This window comes from Dendrobium catenatum, unplaced genomic scaffold (genome assembly GCF_001605985.2).
Source record: "Dendrobium catenatum unplaced genomic scaffold, ASM160598v2 fragScaff_scaffold_313, whole genome shotgun sequence".
NCBI classification, from domain to species: domain Eukaryota; kingdom Viridiplantae; phylum Streptophyta; class Magnoliopsida; order Asparagales; family Orchidaceae; genus Dendrobium; species Dendrobium catenatum.
Window position 1 is genome coordinate 1,188,213 of NW_021318775.1, and position 24,057 is coordinate 1,212,269.

The 24,057-nt window shown below is 35.4% G+C and overlaps 1 protein-coding gene across 1 annotated transcript in view; it reads right to left on the reverse strand.

Annotated features, from left to right (window-relative positions):
- The window catches only part of LOC110092687 (nudix hydrolase 23, chloroplastic), a 45,531-nt gene extending 27,692 nt beyond the window's left edge, over positions 1–17,839 (reverse strand). The window contains exons 1-3 of the mRNA XM_020817334.2: positions 17,452–17,839; positions 16,852–16,983; positions 10,507–10,583 (exon numbers count right to left, since the gene is read on the reverse strand). Coding sequence (XP_020672993.1) covers positions 10,507–10,583; positions 16,852–16,983; positions 17,452–17,724 — 482 coding nt within the window. The 5' untranslated portion in view covers positions 17,725–17,839. The remainder of the gene's footprint in view (positions 1–10,506; positions 10,584–16,851; positions 16,984–17,451) is intronic.
- Between the last annotated feature and the right edge of the window lie 6,218 nt (positions 17,840–24,057).

Genomic DNA, 24,057 nt, shown 5'->3' on the forward strand with positions numbered 1-24,057 from the left:
TCAGTAGCAATAAATTTTTTCAGTGGTGAAAAAACCCTGTGACTTGGCTTAAGCATAAAAAGAACTCAATTCCCAACCACAAAAGTGAGAAGATGTGCCTACGCTTTCTTCGGTTACTTGCAGTATTGTGATATTTGGGACGGTGCTACTAAAATTCCCTATAACTATTTACTATTTGCTTTCATTGCCACCACTTGCCAAACAAAAAGAGCGTGCATACCGGGTTTTCTAAAGAGTGACTTTTTTGAATATAAGCCATGTATATTTTGCTTTTCCCCCCGCTCGGGAGGTACTGTATGAGTGACCGCTAATCGCCGTAGGGGGTGTCCCCTGTCGTAAAGCACCGAACTGGTTTTGTGCTCCTTCATCCGGGTCCTGCGCATGTACCTCACCACGTGCACCGCAAATACAACGGCAATGCCATCGGGCGGGTTTCCGGTCCGCCACGACATATGAGAAAGAGAGAGATTCTACAGTCTTTTATGAAAAATTTACACTTCGCGGCGGTTGTTGGGAGGCCTGTAGCAACCACGTATGGATAATCGAGGGGAATCACCCTCTCGCGGCTACACCCTCGGTCATTATTGGTGTCGCAAGTCGGGTCCCTCCTTCGCTCACAAAGGCGTGCAATCAGGTGGTTTGCTGGCCCAGATAACACCAATAGCCAGAGGTAAGAGAGGGGAATTCTTTTTTAAACATAAAAATAATTCTTTATATATATCCATAGGGTTGAATATAAAATGAATATAATAAATTATATAATTACAAAATGAAATAGAGAAATAGTGCGACGGGCAGGAAGTGAGAGGCGCACAGAATGATGATTGGAAGCATTGGGAGCTGTCGTTTTAATAGGAGTTGAAAATCCAGTGCTCACGGCTTGAGAGGTAGGGCCTCTCTCTCTCATCTTCATCTCTCTCTCATCTTCTCTCCTCTCTCTCTCTCCTGTTCTAATGGATTGAAAGGTTCAGGAATGGGATAAATCGTGAGGTTTGCTGTTTGATTTCACAAGAGGAGGGCTAGAGATGTTTCGGACCTTCTTCAGGTGGGCGTCGACGTGGAATGGAAAATGGGGAGTTCGGCGTTCACAGAGGAGAATTGGCTTGCCAGTTTTGGAGAGGAGCAGTCGGCAATGGGGCCTAAGCGTCGGTTTGTTCTCTGGCAAGAGGAGGTCGGGTAGAGCAGAATCGTACAGGAAGGTGAGCTCGGCACTTCTCTCTCTCTCCTACCTCTCTCTCGGTTCTCCTCTCTCGTCTCTCGGGCTTTGAAGAGGGAGCAGACGAGAGAGAGAATCATTGGATCAGATACACCGAGGAATGTCGGTGCTTGGAGAATTCGGGCAGTGGAGATCGAGTGCGTGAGAGACACGGAGAGTCAGAGCGTGGAGAACGAGGCCGCGCAGGAAAAGCCTCATTTGGTTGGTTTAACCGACGAGAGCTAGTATGTGAATGATCGATCACAGTGCAATTTAATGGGATTTGATAATGAAGGTTCAGGAGATCTGCCCATTGAGACTTAGAGTATACTAGCTGGATATTGTAGCGACAAGAATTACGTGGGATGGCTGTCCGAGTGCTATAGTTATCGTATGCATGTCGGATTATCATTCGAGAGCTCATCTCCTTGTATATATGATATCCTTGGTTGCTACTAAGCATGCGCGAGTCAAACACGGCAGTAGCAGCACATAGATATTTAGCTAGTGCCGAGAGTTATAGACATCCTTTTAACTCATACTGTTACTATCGAGTGAAGGGACAGAAACGCATGTATATACTCTGTAATCCATCCATGGAAGTCCTTGTCCGGCTAGTGCTATCACCACAAAATCACTAACAACAATCTGTGTTATAAAATATTGCCACCTATATTGAGGCCATCCTACTGTAGTCCGAAGAAGAATGAAGACTTAATTTATGTTAGGCAGAGCTGTGCGAAAAGAGGTTGGAAAACGAAAAAAAAAAAAGAATCATATAGAAGGATTTTTCATATTATGTCAAAAATGTTAAGAGAAGCCAGATTGCATCACGCCTAGTAGCTAAGTACATAATCATCCACACAAACATAAAGGGTTGCAGAGATCAAAAGAATACTGGTCTATATGATCGCTCAGAGCGCGTCGCTGATTCTACCTGACCGTCTTCTGCCCTTCTAATCGAGCTATTGAAGTACACATGAATTGCATATGGATCCCCATAATATTATCTCTAGCTAGGACTTCAGAAGAGCTGGTATTAACTAGCTATGGAGCAAGACATTAATAAGCATATCTCATATTCTACCTAGCAACAGTACTGGCAGAATATTCAACCTTAAAAGAAGACCTACCCACATAACACTTATCCTTAGCTGACGATAGGAACGTACGCTCCTCTATCCTCCTTTTACTCTTTGAAGGTGTGGGCCCAGGAAAGTGATTATATCAGAGTGTGCTATAATAATATCTTAACCACTCCCCCATAATTCTTCATAAATTGGATGCCCATTGCAAATTGTGTACATATCAGCCACAGGCTCCATAAAGACACAAAAATTATGATCTACCGAGCCACTCAAAATGCCCATACTTTGTTGGCTACTCCTGCTACCACCAAAAAAGGGGTATAAAGAGATGTGATTATCCAATTTTCCCGACTACACACACCACAAAAGAAAAAAAACTTGTCCTCTAATTGATAGATTACCAAACTCTTTGCTCGAAACGACAATTCCAATAAATTTATCAAAATATACTCATCTTACAGAGCAATATGTGTGGTACGTAATTCTTGAACTTGACGATATGTGATAGGACGACAACTGAAAAACCTTGACACTCTCTTTCAGAATGCACCTTCTTTTTTCCTTACATCCACCCAAAATACACAACTCCACTCGCATACTCTCTTTGAAGTGATAGGTAAATAACAGACACGCACTATAGATGCTTTCTCACCATTAATTAATTCATTAAAAATTTTAGAATAAGGTTTCTCCAAGGCGTACCATGCAGCAAGAGCGTATCGTCTCCAAAAGCAGATCCAAGATGTAGAATGATATAAAACTAGTACCAAATATCTGAGGTATAATTGAGTATTATCAAGTTCACCTCTTACACTATCTATAAAACACTCCGAGATTGTTGGATATAAACGACTTATATGTAGCGTACAATCGTTTGATGCATACATCTCCAAGCGGACTTCTTTCAGTAGCTCGGATACGATAACATCCATATCCAACTTGACAACATAAGCTCACTCCTAGTCTATTATTAGAGAGGAGCTTATCTTTGAATTGAATAAAATGCACTCCGTCTTAACAAGAAATGAATAGTATATAGTCCTAGTTATTGCCACTAGAGACTAGAATAGATGAAGGAAAGCAGACAAGCTGGAATCGCATATATAAATGGTATCTTAAGCTTACCTGAAAAACACGTATCAAGGAGCAAGAGAATTGTAGATATAATTGTCATAGAATAATAACTGATACTATAGTGGAGATCGTCATGAGGCTACGACAGAGATAGGCATGCGTATTAAAGCATAACGTATATTTCACTGGTCGCGATGTTATTTGGATAAGTATGATAATGGTATTGAATTGTTATGTGAGATGTACTTTTGAAGTAGATAAACTAGCTCCATAATCAAGGAGATGCTTCCCAGTTGAAATAAACATAAATATTAGTTGGGCTCCGCATTGCAATAAACCGCCCTGAGGAGGAAGCAGCAGATCCAGCTGTCCATTCTTATGAATGTTATCGACCAAAATTCAGACTAGTGTCACTCATATAGAGGTATTACATACCGCACAGATATTGATTACAAGGACTATACCAGGAGACATGTGTGTTGCGCGATCCGGAGCCTCAAGGTAGTGAGAGTGGTTGTCAAGAAAACAATCTGAAAATAATGTCCTCTCAATGTTTGGCATCTGTGAAGTTCCGAAGGACTCGTATGTACCGACTTAATGCGAGACGAATGGAGTAAAGCTCGGAGATGTAGTATATTTAAAAACATGGCCTCAGCGTAAGAGTGCAGTTTTTTAATAGAGATATAGTTAACCTTATAACCAGGTGATTCTTGGTCATATAATAGTAGGAGCCGAGATAGAGCAACACATGTGGCTAGCGACAGAGCACTTCAGGCTGAGAGGAGATTGAGAATCAGATGTGATTGTAACATACAGACAGTACAATCGATTGAGCGCGCCTAGAATTTACCGGATTCTTCTTCAACATTTCATCCAGTGCTAACTGAGATTGTGGCAAAACTGAACCACATAGCATGTGTGCCAACACTTTTTTTTGGCAGGTGTGTGCAACACTTAAATGACTGAATGGCAAAGGATTCATTGAAGCGTTCCGAAATTTGAGTAGGGACTTGTGTCGAATGAAATAGAGATGGTCACGCAGTGGTAGATTTCTATTTTATCGCCTTATAACGTTATCTACATACATGGAGATCAAAGTAGTGAGTGCACAACACTAATAATTTTAGCTTTGGAACGTTTCACTGGTTAAAATGTTGCCGGGCCACTATAGATAGATTACGATTTATTATGTATATTGCCTGGAAGACTTTTTGACTGATAGGGATGAAGGATGATCCGCTCACATATTCTGAGTGATTCACCTGAAGAGGGATATTAGGACATGACTTATAGGAGATCTATTTATTTTTTTCTTCTGATTTTGAATGCTAGCCCTCACTCCGCGAGGATGGTTCATATTACATAGATAATACTCAAGTATTTTAGGTAAAACTTGCCTCTGTAAGCCCGCGCCAACACCCAAGTAGAAACAGAATATAAACTTGGTAGAAAGAAGCTGAATTATAGATTCCCAGACTGTAGGATAAAGGGGTTACAACACCAGAGACTGTATGATTAGGAAAAATTTGATCTTTACCTGCTCCGCACACTAGACCAGACATAGCATTTGCTGTAAGCTATTGGTCAGTGTCAGTTTATATCAGGTAATCCAAAGCACGATTTCACATGGCAAGCGTTTTATATGACCAGGACTATTGCACCCGCTGGGGGCTTTAACAGGAAGACAGGAAAAAGAATTCTACTATTAAAAGCAGAGACCGTGAAGTGGAAAAGACCACCCAGCACCAGTATAGCGATCGGAATGCATGACAGTCCATAAAGTCTAATTGAAGTCACACCGGAGGTTGAATAGAAACCAAGATCCTACCCCTCTGAGGTATTAGGGCCAACATTTCATTGCTTCCTCGTTGGAGTGAAACAGCATAAGTTCATGGAGAAGCAAGACAGTAAATTTGAGTATTTTGTTGGCCACCCTTGTTAAGATCTAGTCGCTTATCAAGCAGAAATATCTCGAGCTATCTGGCCTAGGAATAGTGAGCTAGCTGTGTGGATCAATAAATAATCCTAGAATGATCTGCAAGGTTAAGTGGGATGAGCCATGAAGCTACATTTGTGACAGACAAATCGCATCAGCATTGCCCAATTCCAGTCAGCATCGACAGGACCAAACACGATAGAAGTGGACAGACATTGACATTTTATTAAAGAAAAACTAGACAGTAGTCTAGTAAGTGTTGACCATGTATCATCAAAGGATCAACTTGCAGATTTCCTTACTAAAGGATTGGACATTTCTGTCTTTCTCCGTATGATTGACAAGCTGGGAATGACGGATCCATATTTCCCAGCTTGAGGGGGAGTGTTGAAATCCAGCTGTCGAAATCCAGCCGTTCCCAAGGATCCAACGGACACAAAGATCAATCCGTGGGATACTCTCATGGATCACGCCATAATGAGGGGACGAATTTAGGAAAGATTTTTATGTATTATTTATGTATTAATTCTGCAATTTATTATTTCCTCATTAGGATATCTTGTATAGATCTATAAATAGGGAAGATTGTAATGAATAATTTCAAGCTTTTCCTCTCAAATTCTCTGTTTTAACAGTGGTAAATATAAATTTTAATGAAATTTTGAAAAGACATAACTGTGAAGTTAACTGTATGAATTCTAATGATAATGCAAGTGTTTCATAGTGGTAACAAAAATGATCACACAACATGGCTAGCTTTTGATCCAATGTATGATTGTGAGAAGCAGAAGTTTAAAGTAGGAATGTTATTCATTAGAAAAGAAGAATTTAAAGAGGCTGTTCAGAACTAGTCAATTGTTAGTGGAAAAGAAATAAAGTTATAAAAAAATGACAAAATAATATGTAGAGTTATTTGCGGGAGGCTTAACTGTCATTTTCTTCTCTATAATGCCAGGGGCACAGTATAACATTGACTTATATTCCATGTCATCTAGTTATAGAATATGGGAATTAAATAACTTGCCCTATCTTCATGCATGTGCTACTATCAATATGAGGGAACTTCTTCATGAGGATTTTATATACAACTAATATACCGTGGACAATTATAGGAAAACTTCTTAACTCAAAATTATGCTTATTAATAGTCCTGATGAGTGGCCTAAAAGTAAAATAACATCTTCATTATCACAAAGATACAATAATTCTAAGAAGGCCACCCATCAAAGATGAGAAGAAGAGGTACAAATGAACAAGTATATAACTCATAAAGAAAAAGTTTAAGTAGGTCAACTGTAACCCTTCATTGTATTAAATGTAAACATGGTGGTCACAATAGTAGAAGTTGCAGCAAAAAAAAAAGGAAAAAAAAAAAAAAGAAACTCATCATACTCAAACACTTCAAACAGAGGTTGACCTACAATGCAACATAATAGCATAGGATGATTTACATCTTCAAGAATTAAATCCAGACAACATAGATGACTTAGTAAGTGAAGTTATGACACATTGATGTTTGATTTAAAATATTGAAAAATGAACAAACATTTTCTTTTTATTTTATTTCTTCGATCTAGTCGGCATATCAATATTGTACCTCACAAATAAGACCAATGCTAAATGTGTGCACACAACGATCATCAAACAAAGGGCTGGTGTTAAGTTAGCAAATAAATTTTAATTAATATCTGTCCAATTCAATTTCTATAACTACTAATTTGATATTATATTTGTTAATAGGTCTATGCATCAAAAAGAAAGAAGACCAAGTAGATGAAGCTTGGAGGATAACATACAAAATGAAGTTTTTTGTATTAGATTGTGTTTACACATTTTTAAAGACATCATCGAGGACTTCTTTTGTAATATATTTTTTAAGTATTATAGTGAATGATACTATTTTTTTAAATGGCTTTTAAGTTCCAATCATCCAATTACAACTCTTGAGTTGGGGTTTAATAATGAGTATTTTTTTTTCTGTATCATCATTCCTACTTTTGTTTTCATTCAAACTTCAACTTAGTGTTTGTTCTGCATCTTCAATTTATTTGAGATTGCTTTGGCTTTTTAATGAATGTTTGACAATAACGTGTTATATTTTTTTATTACATCTATAATTTAGTTGTTATTTTATGAATGCTAATCCAACACTCAACATTCAGATTAAAGAAAGTCTTCAGTTTGAAAGAACAAATTTTGTGCCAAAATCATGTGTCAAAACCGCAATAAAATTAATGATTATGTGATTTATAGCGCCTAATGTTTCTCTTGTTTCAATGTTGAGAAAGTGGGAAAATCAAAGAGTCATAGATTGAAATTGATATTCAGAATGATTTAACATATGTTGAAGAACCTGAAAGAATATTAGAAAGGGATGTTCGTAAACTAAGAAGCAGAATAATTCCTTATTTGAAAGTAAAATGGAAGCATAGGTCAGTGAAGGATGCTACATGGGGAAAAAAAGGCAGACACGAGACATAAATTTCCTCTCCTATTTGAAGATGTATGAAAAAATGAATTTTAGGTACGAAATTCTAACGAGGGAAGATTTGTAAGACCCAAATTTTCAGATACGTAAGTATATCCTAAAACTTATTTTAAAGTTAATGTTAACTGTTGTTAAATTAAATAGTAACAATTAATTTATTGATTAATAAAAATGGTTAAATAAAGATTTAAAATTATATTAGATTAGTAGTTATTCTTGAATAGGTGCTTTCAAACAGATGGGTGTAAAAAGAGCAGTTATGTGCGGGCCCCATCTAGTTCTCTTGTGCAGAATTCACAGAAGATAAAAATTTCCGAAAGTAGGTCTTTGCGGGACCGTAGAGAATTTGACACAGTGCAAGAATTACTGTAGCAGTGTTCGACACAGTGAAGGGAAGAAGAAATCGGCACAATGCTTCTGTGGGTTTTCGACATAGTGTTTTCGTACACTATAGAAGGGAGCGGCATAGTGGGATTTCTGTGAAGGATTGGCAAGCATACAGGCGACACAGTGAATCGCTGAAGGAAGAGTTCAGCTGTGCAGGAAGGTTTTGTAAGGAAAACTGAGATTGTTTGGCATTGTGGGTGAGAGTAGTAGCTATGAGAAAAGATTTATTAAGGAAGAACAGGGGGAAGTGCTGAATGCAAATAGAAGATCAAAGAACGATACAAATTGGGTAAGTAAAATTGTGTTTAATTTTAGCATAATTAGCAAGGAATTGTTTGGATATATTATTAATATCTGCTGATTACCACAACAAGATTTGAGAGTGGAATTGCAGTAAAGAAATTCTATTAAAATAGAAGAAAAGAAAATTGAAGAAAGGAACGAATTGACGTAAGCAAGTTAGTTTTCTTTAATTGGTTTATAACATTTTAAATGGTAGTGAAAGTTCTTAAAGAAGATGTCACAAATTGTAGGAATTATTTTGATATATGCAAAAGGGAGGTTTTGAGGTAATATATTACATTCAAAATAATTTAATGTTATGCAAAAATTAATTAAGCAATAGATTATAGAATTTATGCAATGTAAAAAATGACTTGTAGGTTACTTACAATCGAAGAAAAATACGTGGTGAAATAATTGAGGAGATAAATCTTCAAGGAGTTAAGTAATGCAATTATATTAAAAATATATACATTGTTTCATTTACAAACATGGAGAATTGATTTTGAATTCATTAAAGGCTAAAATGATATTAAGTTTATTCAATGTATAGAAAGGGAGTATGCATACAAGTTTCTATGTATGAATAATCTTTTACATAATTTAATCATATGAGTTTAAAATAAAATTTAGTATGTTCATTTAAAGATTTTCTATTTGATAATATTTTGGAAAAAGATCAATTTCTTTACATATTATATGCACAATTTTTGCATGCAAATAGTATAACAGAAAGATCGTTATAAAAACATGCAACAATACAAAGTAACTATGAATTACAAGTATTAGAAATTTACTGAATATTAAATTAGAAAATATTGATTATAAAATGACATGTTACCTGCAATTGGAGGTGGGGCAAAAGAAACCTAAAAAATATATACATATATTACAAGTGGGGTAAAAGAAATCCCAGAAATATGATACCTGCATAGTAAGTGGGGCAAAATGGATCTCTATGTAGTACAATGGTGATAATGTTAGGTTTAAGTAGGCTTCATTAAACATTTTTTATGAAAATTTAGCCAAATCTTTAAAGATTAACATTGACTTTAAATTAATGAAAGAATGACTTATATTATTTTTGCTATTTCTAAATTAATTGAATTATATTTTTATTTATAATTTTACATTTAATTTTTATGTAAATTGAATAACTTAGTGAGCCTCATAGCTCACAATTTCTTTTCATACTGGTTATTATTACAGGAAAATGAAAGGAAAGGCCAAAGAAGAATAAGTTTAAGTTAATTCATTTTATATTCTATTGTTTAGCTTTGTTTGTGGGTCTACAGCTGAGGTATGTATACAATTCGGTGGTGTATTATTTTGGATTTTATTAGTGTTTGTGACTCTGTAAGTATTTGTTTGGTAATTGGAGTTATTATATGCTTCCGTTTATGTAGTAAATGTAAATGTTAGTAGATGTTTTATATAAATATTCATATGATAAAAAACATCATGGGTTAAGAATGAAAATATTATGTTTAATTCTGTGTCACTTTACAATATTGATAAGGGATATTGTGGGATGTTACAATGATAGTAAGGAAATTAAATTCATGAAAAAAATCTCTCCAAAATCATCCATAAATCCAGTAAGTCCGTACTTAAGAACTAATCCATTCCAGGTGCAAGGAAGGCCCATAAAAGACCTAATAAAACCTTGTATCATGACAATATTATTGAAATATTTAAGATCCCTCAAGATTCCGTTGGCAAGGCTTTCACGCAATACAAATACTTCTATCATGCAATTTTTTTTATGCATGAATGATTAAACAATGAAGGCATGCACTTGTGGCATGCAAGATTTAACACAGCTAGGATAAGTCTAGATAAATCAGCTCATTGGCCATTATACTAAAAATTTGAGTGCAAAAAACACATTATAAATCCAATGGCGTGTGTTGAAGAATGTGTAGAACTGAACATGCTTTTTTTCTGTTTTTGCAATTGATACAACAAAAGACAAGCAAGCTTCCAATGCAGACTGCATGCACTCGGAAAGGAAATAAATAACTACAGTGGAAGGGAAAAGAAAATTTGAGTGTACCAAAGGCCATAAGAGGGGTAAATATTCCGTTTGCAAAGCAGAACTTTACCATCATGCTCCACCAGGCAACCAACAACCTAGAAAAGTTGTCCTTGTCAGCGTAACACATGGCAACAGTACAAGTTTTAGTTGTAAAGGATGACAAGAAAAAAACAAATTTTCATATAAAATATATTAATATAGAGTTAACAATCTTTCGCCCTAAATAGAAAAAAAGAAAATACAAGTTGGCATAGGTCTCTCGTTAAAGCAAGCCCAACAGTAGGTAAACAGTAGAAGCTAAATGATATGACATCCTTGTATAATGAGAAGGCATTGATGACCAAATTTATTTAAAACATGGGTAATAAACAGTAAATGAGAGGGATCAAACATATTTATGAGTGTGACCAAGGTGAACTTGAAGGTTGCCATACATTTCCATATGTAGAAATGGGCTGAAAAATTGTATCTCGACCCAAAATAAAAGTTGATTCTAGTCAATCCTGCTCTCCCAAAAATACTTTGATATTAGATCAACTCAAAAATGAATTCTAGTCATCAAAAGATGATTTTGATTTAAATATATACAAAAATATGTATGTACATATTATATTAATATCTAACCATCTGGACTTGAGCAAATTATGCTCAACCAGCTCTTGTAGGACAGAAAAAATGTTCTTAAGCAGTGCACAGGCATCAAGTAGAATTTGTCAATCAACAATAACACTATATTCCTAATTTAAAGCTCCTATGGGCACAATTCCCCATGATTCCATCATCAAAAGCTATAAACCATGGCTAGAAAACATGCCAAGGAGGCCTCTTAGATGGCATGCATGTCTTAGAGGCTTGCAAAAACATGGGGCCATGAAGATTTTTTTATTGGTTTTTGGAACCATATAGATAAGTGGCTCAAGAATTATTCTTGGTATGGCCACTTCATTAAAAGGCGACTATTAGATCCTTATTTCCCCTTAGGCTCTAAGCAAGGACAACCTAATCACATTGATGCAACATAGGATCCCTTGTGATCCTTGGTTTCTTGACTTTACCGTCGTTGGCAAGTCTTATAAAAAAGAGCAGAGGGAAAACAGCTTAAAGTATGAAGCATCAATTTATATTTCTTTTATATTATTTAATATTTTATGCTCTTTTTCTGTATTTTTATGGCCGTCCTTCAAGGAAAGATTTATCTTTCAGCTACCTAGAAAGGATTGATAACCTTCTATTGGCGGTTGACTCTAGAGAGTGGTGTTGCATTCATTGATCAGCCTTCTTCTAGTGTGTTAACGACATTACATAGCCGATGAGAACATTGGAACCTCAGCAGGCTTATTGATATAGCTAAAGAGTGGAACATAAGTTGATTTAGATTGGAACAATTTAGGTAGGGTTAGATTTCATTGATAATATCTCAAATGGCTCCTTGATGAGTGCAATCATTTTGTAGACAATGGGAAAACTCCACTAGAAAAGGCTTGGCCAACTCCTAAGAAGAATTATGTCTTTTGAGGATAGAGGTTAGACTTCATTCTAAAAATCAACCCTTATGAGTTGATCTTCCTGCCTTAATTGGTTGTAGGTGGCCTCACATTCGTAATTGCATCATTATTTGATGCCTTGAGGTCATTATAATGTACTCAGAGGTAAGAAGCCACCCAAAATTGTTTCTATGATAGAGGAAAATCTGCACTGTGCTCTCAAATGCCTATTCAATCCAGGTAGGCTAAAGAAATCCAAGTCCTCAAAGGAATAACCTACTCAACTGTATCAAAAAGATGTCATTTAACTCTATGACATTAAGCCCAAAATCATGACAACCTCACCTTTAAGAGGCAAACGAACAGGATGGCATTCCTAATTTCTCTTATTTTTATTCCCATTCTATATTTTCGCTATTTTAAGATTGTTTGATATTTTTATATATTTTTCCTAAATGAGAAAATGAGATTTTGTATTTTGAATGTTGAAAAATGCCTTGGGAATGTTTGGAGACACTTGTAGCTTTTACTAAAATCTAGGACTTAATATGAATTATGGATTTTTTAAAGACTTAAATTTGTTTTGAATTTTCCAATGTATTTTTGTAATATGAGAAAAGTGTAAATTCAGTCCAAATTCAAGCCATTCAAATAACACTTGATGGAAAAAAACCTTGGCAATTGCGTAGACCTATATTGATGCCATTACGAGTGACTTGGATGGCGCAAATTCAACCATAAAGCAGTACTCTTTTAAAATTATTCAAGAACCTTATGCAAAATTCAAAATTCTAACACCAATCAAAGATGGTGTTGAAGTAAGATTGACTGATCATGTATTGCAACCAGAATGTCATGCAATAAAAACACAAGTATTGCAAACTCAAATCTTCCTTTCCTTAAAACAAAGACTAAGATAAACAAGACAACAATATTATTAAAAACAAAGACACACTACAACTTATAAAAAACTTAAGAAGAAGGATACATGTGGAGTGGAAACTGTGGAGAGAAGAAGTAGGTAGAAGTCCAAGATGAAGTAGAAGTATGATAGAAGAAGTTAGCTCGCAAGCTAGATAACCCGCATGTTATAAATTCCAAAATTAATGCATATCTCACTAAAAAAGCAGCAAACAACACCTAAATAGGGAAAAAGAATACAAACAGCCTCCCACAAGTGCCACCCAAGCATCCAATCAAATCAGGGAAAAAACCCAAAGAACAAGGCATAACCAGCTCAGGAACCGAGCAGCCTAGCATCCCAACAGCCAGCCTAGGAACCAAACCGTCAGGAAACCTAGCAGACACCAAGGAAAGGCACGGCCAACCGAGGAACCGAGCAGCTAGTCAACCCAACCACCAAGGAGAGGCACGACCAGCCAAGAACCAACTAGCCAAGGACAAATGGGCCAAGCCCAATAGAAAAAAAAAACAACCCACCAATAAATACCCATTTGACATTTTTTTTGCCTACATCAATTCTCCCTTGGTGGAGAAATCTCATCTTCTGATGAGATTGCTTTAGAACCTCTATCAAGCGCAGACTAAGTCATATCCAACTCCTTCATTAGAGCCACAAACTTTCTTTGAATCATTTCTTTTTCCTGATTAAATTGGGCTTGAAGTTGACTCTTTCTCTTCTCATATCTTTCATCATACAAAATCATTTTTTCTTGAATTTTGTAGAGGTTGTTCTGAATTGGATCGGTAGTGATTCCTTGGGACGGGACCCATTTGCTTGTTTGAATTTGGACTTCAAGATCACTTGGCTGATTGTCCATTATATATATATATATATATAAACAAAAAAAAGAAAGGAAGATATAGGACAACCTAATGCTCTGATATCAAATTGATGCAATAAAAAAACAAGTATTGCAAACTCAAATATTCCTTTCCTAAAAACAATGACTAACATAAACAAGATAACAATATTATTAAAAACAAAGACACGCTATAACTTATAAAAAACTTCAGAAAAAGGATACACGAGGAGTGGAAACCATGGAGAGAAGTAGGTAGAAGTTCCAAGATGAAAAAAAAGTAGGATAGAGAAGAATAGCTCGCAAGCCAGTGAAAACCCAAAGGTTTCATTCTTCAAAAATTATCACATAACTCTCTCTACAAAAAAGCAGCAAACGACCCCTTAAATAGGGAAAAATGAAAACCAAATAGCCTCCCACAAGTGCCACCCAAGCATCCAATCAAAACAGGGAAAAAAACCCAAAGAACAAGGCACGACCAACCAAGGAACCGAGAAGCCAAGCATCCCAACGACCAGCCCAGGAACCAAACCGTTAGGAAACCCAACAGACACTAAGAAAAGGCACAACCAGCCCAGGTACCGAGCAGCTAGTCAACCCAACAGCCACCATAGAGAGGCACGGCCAGCAAAGAACCAAGCAGTCAAGGACAAATGTGCCAAGCCCAACAGAAGAAAAAACAGCCCACCAATAAATACCCATTTGACTTTTTTTTGCCTACATCAGAATGTGTCACATGTCAAAGTGAGTCCATTGCTAATATTATAACTGGCATGACATGCAATTTAGCATGAAAACTGGCACAATGAGTCAATTTGCCGATGTGCACACCCTTGATTTGTCATGTGATAAACATACAGACCAATAAGAGGCTGACAACATTTTGTATGATTTAACTAATCATGCTAGTTTGAAGACCACATGTTACACTCTGATTGGTCCATAGATTGCTTTTAAAATCATGCAAGTTTTGACCATTGATCAAAGTTGACTTTATAGCAGGAGTTATGTGTGTACCTCACATAATTATGTGAGAGAGCTTCAACTTAGTTTTGGGATGTGTAATTGCACATGAAAAATTTGTATTTTTGCAGGAAGAGAGAAATAAAATATGTTTATTGTATGCCATAATTTCACATAAACCATGACTAATTAGTTTGAACACCATAAGTCACACTCTGATTGATCCATATGTTTATCATGTCAGTTTTGACCATTGATCAAACTCGATTTGTATAGTGGGAATGAGTAATTATGGGAATGTGTATTACATGTACCTCACATAATTACGTGAAGGGAGAGATTCAACTTGAGTTGGGCCTGTGTAATTACACTTGAAATTTTTTTGTTTGCTGGAAGAGAAATAAATTATGTTTAGTTTATACCACAATTACACCTAAACCTTGAGTAATTATGTGTGCTTCATGATCTTCTATCTTGGTGGGGGATGTAATAGCACAAAAGCAAAGCATAACTATGCATCTTGTTTTACTGTTCCCTACCAAGGTGTCACATAATTATGCGTAGAGGTACATGTAACATTTTATTATGCAAGTATGGGGTTTACCACATTTGGATCATGGAATGCCTTCATAACATTTTTTTTTATCTAACACTCATTGTTAGTACAAACAACGTTGGATGAGCTTTGCTTTACCATCCTCTCGATTCACCCGTGTCTATTCTAGTTCATCAGCAATGTCTCAGTGGTAACAAGTTCACCGATCAAATCAAAGATTATGAGTTTTATGTTTATGGTGTCAGAACGTCGTTATATCATGTCTTTTATTTTTACCAAAGTTTGAGTCAATGACAAGTACTTTCTCAACACTGCCGAACGACACTAATGTTGTGAGGTGAAATTAGTCCAAGTCTTAAATTTTTGAAAATTTCATCAATGACACTTCTGCATATCAGCCCATGATACGGTGTAATCAATGTCGCTAAGGCCTCCCACGAACACCGTGAAAGTATGGGTAATACCTAAAGCACTTAGTATGGTAGTGCCTAAAGCACTTAAAGGCAAATTTGCGTCTAAACCATGTCAAGAAAGGCCAGTATAGGTGATGCATAAAGCATCAAAGTGAAGAAAGCCTCCCCAACCCAGCTAAGAAAGGCAAGTGGGATGGGCGCCACTATGAAAACTTAAGGAAACCCCTTCAAGTGAACGACTAGTGACCTAAGGCAACAACGAATATAGGCTTATGGAGCCCATACTTGAAACCTTTAAGCTATAGTTAAAGATAAAACTTTGTGTTTGTTTTTTTCATTTTTATCAAATTATTTTGGTTTCCCTCTCTTTTTTCCCATTTTCTACTTTTATTTTTATTTTCATGTCTCACCTTTTTTCTCCCTCTCCCTTTTTATGTTATAAAAATTTTGCAAAGCGTGGAGCTCTAAACTTCAGTTTACTGAAGTTGAATTTGTGATTGATTATTTTCAATAACCCTAGAAGTAGGTTTGCATACAGTTTCACTTCTTCCTAATTATAATCAATAATCAACCAATAGTAATAAGTATCATCTCTTAAAAAATGACATATTTTAATGAACAGACTTTAACCATCAAAACACCTACGCTAAGTAAAGGAATCATCTATTCTAATAGAAAAATTATCATTATGCAGATCAAGAACCTAAGCCTATCAAAGCCAATTCAAAGATGGCAAGAGTTCCCACTCAAATTATGTTTGCTGAAAGGCAAGGATTGTAGTTTCATGATTTAGCCATCCTCCAACTCTTTTGATTCACTATCCCTGTTCATTATTCATTCACATTAGCCTCAGTGAACTCAGGATCGGGAATTGGATATTGATACTACAACTAAAGCAAGATGCTACTAGCCATGGGAATTAACAGTGAATTTGCTTGAAAAAGGAACCCATGCACATCCTGTACTCTGCCTTAGGATGTAATATGATGTAATAGTTGACAAGAAAAAGAACAACCAAAAGCTTGTTCAACGAGTCTACTTAACCCAACACAATGCAAAAAATATAACAGATCTCATACATGAGAACGGAAAGAACAACTGATGATACCTTTCACCTTTGTTATTTAATTAAAATTAAATAAATATTTACATCAAGACAAATAGATACTAAGCTGAAGCCCTACCATCTTTGGGTTTTCATAGTGAATTGCTCCACAGACTGTGCAGACTGCTCTCATCTTCTCATCTCCATCAGGTATCACTTGCTTTGTTCGGCCCCCACAAAACTGGCAAAATATATCTTTTGGCTTATGCGCCTACAGAGATTATTAGCACTAAACATCAAAACTGTAGGCATCAAGAATTTACCAAAGTATTTTTAATCCAATTATAAACTCTACTTACATGCCTAAACGGTAATAGTTGTAAGAACATAAAAATAATTTATCCAGCTTCTCGAAAGTAAAATTCCAAAGTTGAAAGCCGCAAAAGCCGCAAACACACTCATGTTTCAAGCAAAAACGGGGCTAGAGATGGTCCCCAGAAAATGCCAAGCAAGGGCATTGTGCAACCACCCAAATAGCCATAAAACACATCATATTCTGCTATTCTCGAATAGCGGAGAAGCACTCGAGCTTTTAAAAGACAGAATCCAACGGTTATCAAAGAATCGCGACTCTTCAACCAGATTTTAAAGAGAAAAATAAAATCCATGCCCCCCAAGAGTACATAATCAGAAATCCCAAAAATAAAGACAAAATCAAAAGTATGAAAAAGATTCTTACGTAATTCTCCACTGGAGACGCTATCGCCGGCGCAGCGGCCGCTTCTCCGCCTGTATACGAATCCGAGCCACTGGAAGATACCTGCAAAGCCTTAATGCCAATACTGTATCTAGGGAGCAAGGACACGGAGAACTGCCGAGATTGGGGAGATGAGGTAATGCTCGAATCGAAAAGAGGAACAATCTTGGGTAAAGATATAGAGCAACGAGGGTTCCACCGCCGAAATGGAGATGCATTAAATCCTAATAGAAGATTGAGAGATCTCAGCATCATTGTTGCGTAGTTTCTTCCACTTTCTTCGGCGATGGTCGTCGCGGAGCTGATCTCGAAGAAGTTTCACAGAAACTAGTGGCCCGTGGCCATGGAGAATCCCAAAGACTGAGCGGATCAATGCCTCGCCTTAACAATTTATTTTGTTGAGAAATTTAGTCAATTGAAAATTAGAAAAATATAATTATTATTTTGTCAAATGGATTAAAGATTCCGGTTCACAGTCCTAGCTAAAGTTAGGGCATCTCTAACCAAAAATCTCATCTTTCACTTCAAAATACAGTAGAATTGAAAAATGTTGTGATTCATCTCCAATCGAACGTCATTTTACCCCGCAATCGTCGTTCACGCCTTTCTTCTGCAAGTTCAATAGAGACCAACAAAATAGCGCAGATGAACAGTGCAACGCCAATATTGACATCACACTATTCATCCGCAATCAAATGACGGTCGGTTGGAGCAAAGCAAGAAAGGCAAACCATTGGAGTTGCCCTTAGGGCTATTCAAATTCAACTCATTTAATAAACAAATAAAAAAGATAAATTCAAACCCCCCGTTAACAATCCTAATGATAATGAATTGAACAAAATGTAATAATGTGAAAAATGGGATATGTATTAATAGTTGAAAATTTATCAAATCAAAAACTTAAAAGAGCAAGCTAATATATAAAAAAAAATCAGTCATTGCTTCCTAAAGTTTGATTTCTAATGTTCTCATTATTTTTTCTATTAAATCATGCAGGTAGCATGAGAAGCAAAAATTAGAGTTGAAATTCCTCCTCCTTGGCCCAAAAGAAAATCAAGTTATTCATAGTCTTGGAAAGGACATACTTTTAAACTGAACCTAATAGTAGTTTTTGGTAGCTGTTTCACCTATGAAATTAAGAAATTTAAGAGTATGCATAGTGGCCCGCTGACTAGGCAATTGGCCACTCAATAGTAAAATAAATAAATAAATAAATATGACGGGGCTTGTGCGGTGGCAGAGAGTCAGTTGCCCAATGAACGAGTGATTGACTCTACTTTTCAATTTTTTCATTGTATGCGAGCTTGCCTTCATCCACTACTAATAAATCAGGTTTTCACATCACTCTTTATAACATACTGCAGCAGTTTAAATACCTACTAATTTATTTACAGTGATTTAGAAATCGCTGCAAATCTGCTGTATTTGTGTTTGCTAGAAAGGCTTTAGTAATGATTTCATAAGTGTTGCTGCAGGAAGGCTTTAGTAGTGCTTTTAGCATGAGCTAAAATCGTTGCTAAAGGGCAGCACAGATTAAAAAAAATATAATGCCAAAAAATCAAATTTTGTGATCAATTTGTAAATATCGATAAAATAATATATAAATATAAATTGAGTGAATATTATCAACATATAAATCAATTGTTAATTGTGGTTCAACCTTATAAAACTAACAAGCAAATCAATAGCCATATAAACTAATAACAATAAGAAAATACAATCAAATTCACGTACAAAAAACTCAACAAGTTAAGCACTTATCATAGATATTTAACAACCACAACAACGGGAATAGGTGTAACAACCACATCCACTACAAATATAAATATACAACAGTCATATAAAAGAATGATTAGAACTTCAAAGAGCTTCGATGTCATATTCAATTAGCATCAACATTATCATTACCAACTCTGAGAATGAAGTCTTTATTGGGTCAACTTTGTGGTGTCGGATAACCCTATATAATTGTAAAAGAAGTAATATAACAGTTAGTGAATTTATAAAAAAAAAACACAGAATGAATAAATAAAAATCAAGTTAACACAACAAACCTCCGGCATAATTTCAATGAAGATATCAAATCTTTCACCATACATGCTGTGAAAAGAAAGAAAAAAAAAATAATGTATTTTCATTAGTTGAAGTTAACTTTAAATCTATCATTTAAATAAAGCGGAAAAATAATATAAGGTTCATGTTCTGCCATGTTTTTTAGCTTGAGGCCTACAAAGTTGAAAACATTAAAAATAGTTCTATAGGAAAAAAAAATACAACAAAAGAACACAGAGCAATAAATAGAGCTAAAGTATTTACTTTGAATGAGATTGCTTCGATAAGACTCCACAACAACAGGAAAAATTATTACATCCGGTGAAAATACCGAGCAATATCGAGCATACCGAGTGTACCGAGCGCGCTGTACCAAGCACTTTAGTGACGCGGCGTTTTGTTATTGATTTCCGGATGCATTCGGTAACCTGACGGAATAATTACTCCCACAACAATGATGGAACCTAAATGAAGATGAAGAGGCCATGGAGAGAGATATTCATTGATGAAAAATATAGAAGTTAAGAACTTAAGCTTATTGAGAACAGTGTCACTGAAATTTGCTAGTTGGTCAATTAAATTAATTAAGAATATATGATTGGAATTCAACTTTACTATATATGATTGGAACTTAAGTTTATTATGTTGCCTTGTAATAAAAAAATTATTTATTTATTTGTTAACATGGATCGTCATTGTTACAGTTATGCTCAAGAACATATAAATGTATAGTATAAACTTAAGATTCAATTGTGTAAATGGTTGGAACTATTATTGTCGACTCATGGATTAAGGTACTTTTAACGTGATTATTACAATTTATTAAGGTACTTTTAGTTTTTAGTAACACTATTCAAAACTGTTTGATTAAAGAGAAAGAAATTTCTATTTAGATTGAACATTATTTAAAGAGGAAAGAACGTGTAGAGAACGACTTGACCGATCTCTTAGCTGATCATGGACTTCAATGTTCAATATGGAGTTACGATGTGAATGATATGAACAAAATTCAAAGAAATTATCTTTCGAAGGGACCCCATCAACCGAAAACTCATCAATTTCCTCAAACATTAATTGGGAATAATACACGCATGTTTAACCCTAAATGGTTTGAAGAATATGTTGATTGGCTAGAGTACAACGAACATAAAGTTGTTATTTTCTATTTTTGCTACTACCTATTCAAGCCTCAATAACAAATTAGGAAATGACAAGCTGGTGGAGACTCATTTATTGGGGAAGGGTTCAGAAATTGGAAGAAGAAAAAATATTACTTGGTCATGTTGGGGAGCATAATAGTGAGCATAACAAGACAAGACAAAAATGTCAAGATTTATTAAAGAACCAGAAACACAAACTTCCTGTGTTATGGTTGAGCAAAGATGAAAAAATAAAAAAAAGACTACATGGTCATGTTAACAACTGTAGTAGATTATGTTCGATTTATCTTACATCAAGGATTATCATTTCCTATGCATGACGAGTCATCCAGGCCAATTAATTGTGGATATTATTTGAAGCTTCTTGATTTCCTTGCTAACCATAATGATGAAATTAAAAAGGTTATGTCTATATATATAAGCTATAACGTAAAGTTAACTTCAGCAAAAATATATAAAGAGATTGGTGATTCCTTGATTTGTTCTGTTGTTGCTGCTGAAACTTTAGCACATATTATGAAAGAAATTGGTGGCTCATACTTCTCAAACATAGTCAATGAATCTAGCGATGTTTCTACAAAAGAACAACTTGTTATTGCACTGAGATATGATAACAAGTTGGGACAAGTCATAGAAATGTTTATAAGCATTGCACATGTCACTTCAACTCCGACAAGCTTGCACCTTAGTACTATCGTATTCAAGGTTTGTCTTGAGGGATGTTTTTGGAAGAAGAAGTTCTCTTTGGTGTTAAAGGACCCGGCTACTTCGCCGCATATACATATATAATTTATATTTTAATATAAAACAAAAATATATTTGGTATCCTGAGGCCTATTTGAGATCACTTTTATTTTATTTTTGCTTTAAAGAAATATGTTTATTTAGTGTATTTTTTAACTTATGTATTTTTTATTTTTAAAAATAAGTCAAAACTAAAAAAAAAAAAGAAGCAATGAGGTATTTTAAGCATTTTGATAAATCAACTATCACCACTAGGCTAAAAAAAAATATCACCAAGTCTGTGTCATTGTATCCGTTAGTGCGGTCTGTGACCACTGCTACCTAATAATGGCAGCAGTTGAAGTTGATTTGAGCTCAGAGGATTCAGAAAAAGCTCCAACTCCGAAGTTTTTGGCAGAACAGTTTCAGCGACCGAATCTACAAACTTGGATGAAGTAAACTCAAGAGAAGCCATCCAAAATGAAATTAATGGAGGTTTTCCATTATTCTCTTCTTTGTCTTCTTATGAAGAAGCTGTTAACTCAGCAACTGAAGATGGAATGATTCCTCTACTCGGGAAAATTTATTAGGTGCGGAGTGCGCACCGTCCGCACAGATATTGGGTGTCTAACGGTATCCAGCGGTACTCAGCAGTAACGAGTGCGGGTACTGCTAGGTACCCAATGCTTGTGCGGACGGTTCTCCCTGTCCGCACTCCGCACCTAATAATCTCTCCAATTCGATGGGATTTACGTATGGAATATGGCAAATTTTCAGTTGATAACACCATCAGAGCTTTTGCTTATAAAAAGATTTTGCTCAGAATTTAATAAACATCAAAGGCACAAAATGTGGTTTGAGAGAGTTAGGCTTTCAATTTGGGATGTCTATTTTTTTCTCTTGCTTCTTAAAGGAGTTTCCCTATTATAAAATTCTTAAAGGAAAGCTGTTTAAGAAGCAATAAGAAAAGCATCTCAAACGAAACTTAATGTATTTGGATTCTCAGAAAGCTTAAATGCGGTGAGGAGAAGGAAATGAAACATTAGGTCACGGAGAACTTATTTTGGAGTAATAATAATGTTGTGAATGATTGAGAGTACGTTTTGTTTGTGATGTTTTCTTGTTGTTTTTTTAAAGAAATTTTTTAGTATAATTTTTTTTTTTCTGCTAAAATAACTCTGCTTTATGAAAGCAGTAAGAAAGCTTTTTCAATGAGTGTAAACCTGCAAGGGTTATAATGCAATTACAGCAGATGCTGGAGCATATAACTAAGTACAGATGAACATGTATGCAATTCAGATTAATAGAGAGCGGTCTTTGGCTGCTGGCTTTAGAATTTCTTGGCGCAGCGCACCCTTTGGCTTAGCGCGACTTCCACGAAAATACTCTGCCATCGAGAACTGGAATAAAAGGCAAAAAAAGGGGAATAATAAGTTAGAAGAACACATCAACAGAATGGTATAATGGTTACAACATCTATTTTGAAATTTGAACTTATTCTATTTAAGTCGAAGTTTTTCAAGAGTATTTAATTTACGTTTTATTGGGAAAACTTTCTTAGTGTTTTTTAAAGTGAACTTGTAATAGAAAGCTGCTTAAAAAAATAGTAAGGAAGCAATACCAAGCGAAGCCTTGGGATTGGCTTTTTTACTGCTTCTTAAAGCAGTTTTTTAGTATAAAAAATTAAACAATTTTGTACTAGAAAAGTTGCTTTAAGAAGCAGTAAGAAAAGCCGTCCCAAATGAACCTTAATTTAATCCTTAAACTCATCAAATTTCAACCGAATTGGTCGTGCTGTCAACCGTTTTGTCGTTTTCTTTAAACAGAAATTGATTTCGAGGGAGGTTTTCAATGAGAAGCAATTTGATCAATCTGACTACTAATATATTCTCATTAAAAACAACCAAAAGAAAACTTCCCCCCACAATTTTTATCTTAAGGAAAAAATATTAACTGATAGTAGAAACCAAATTGGTCTAAATTTGATGAGTTGAAATATTTAATTGAACACAACAACAACATCAAGAACTAGTGAAGGGGATTGTGACTTTGGGCGATCAAGTCATTAATAAGAGTAACACGTTTTTAGTATCTTGGATCTATTGTTCAGAGTGATGGTGAAATTTAGATGGGATATTATCAGCAGAATTCAAGTTGGATTGGTTGAGTGAGTGAATGCATCGGGCTTGTTATGTGGATAGAAAAATGTACGCCCTCAAACTTAAGGGAAAATTCTATACTAGATGGGTAAAGTGAGGCTGCAATGCTTTATAGTGCCGATGTTGGCTTTAAAAGAGAAGCATAATACTAGTTAAGTGTGGCGAGATGAAGGAATGCCTCAGGTGATGATGAGTGGCTTTACCCTTAGAGATAGGATACGAAATGAGCATTAATACGTGAAAGGGTTGGAGGTAGCTCCAGTAGAAGATAAGAATTAAAGAAAGTCGCTTAGATGGTTTTGGGTCACATAAAAACGGCGGCCCTTGCAATGAACGGTTTGGAGAGTAGAGGTATTAAGAATTTTGACTTTATGTTAAGAAGGTGGGGTAGATCCTAAAAAGACTTGGGTTAGAAATATTAGGAATGACTTTCTTTATTTAGAATTTAAACGAGAAATTTTTGACTTTTAATAGGACACAATGGAGAAAAAGGA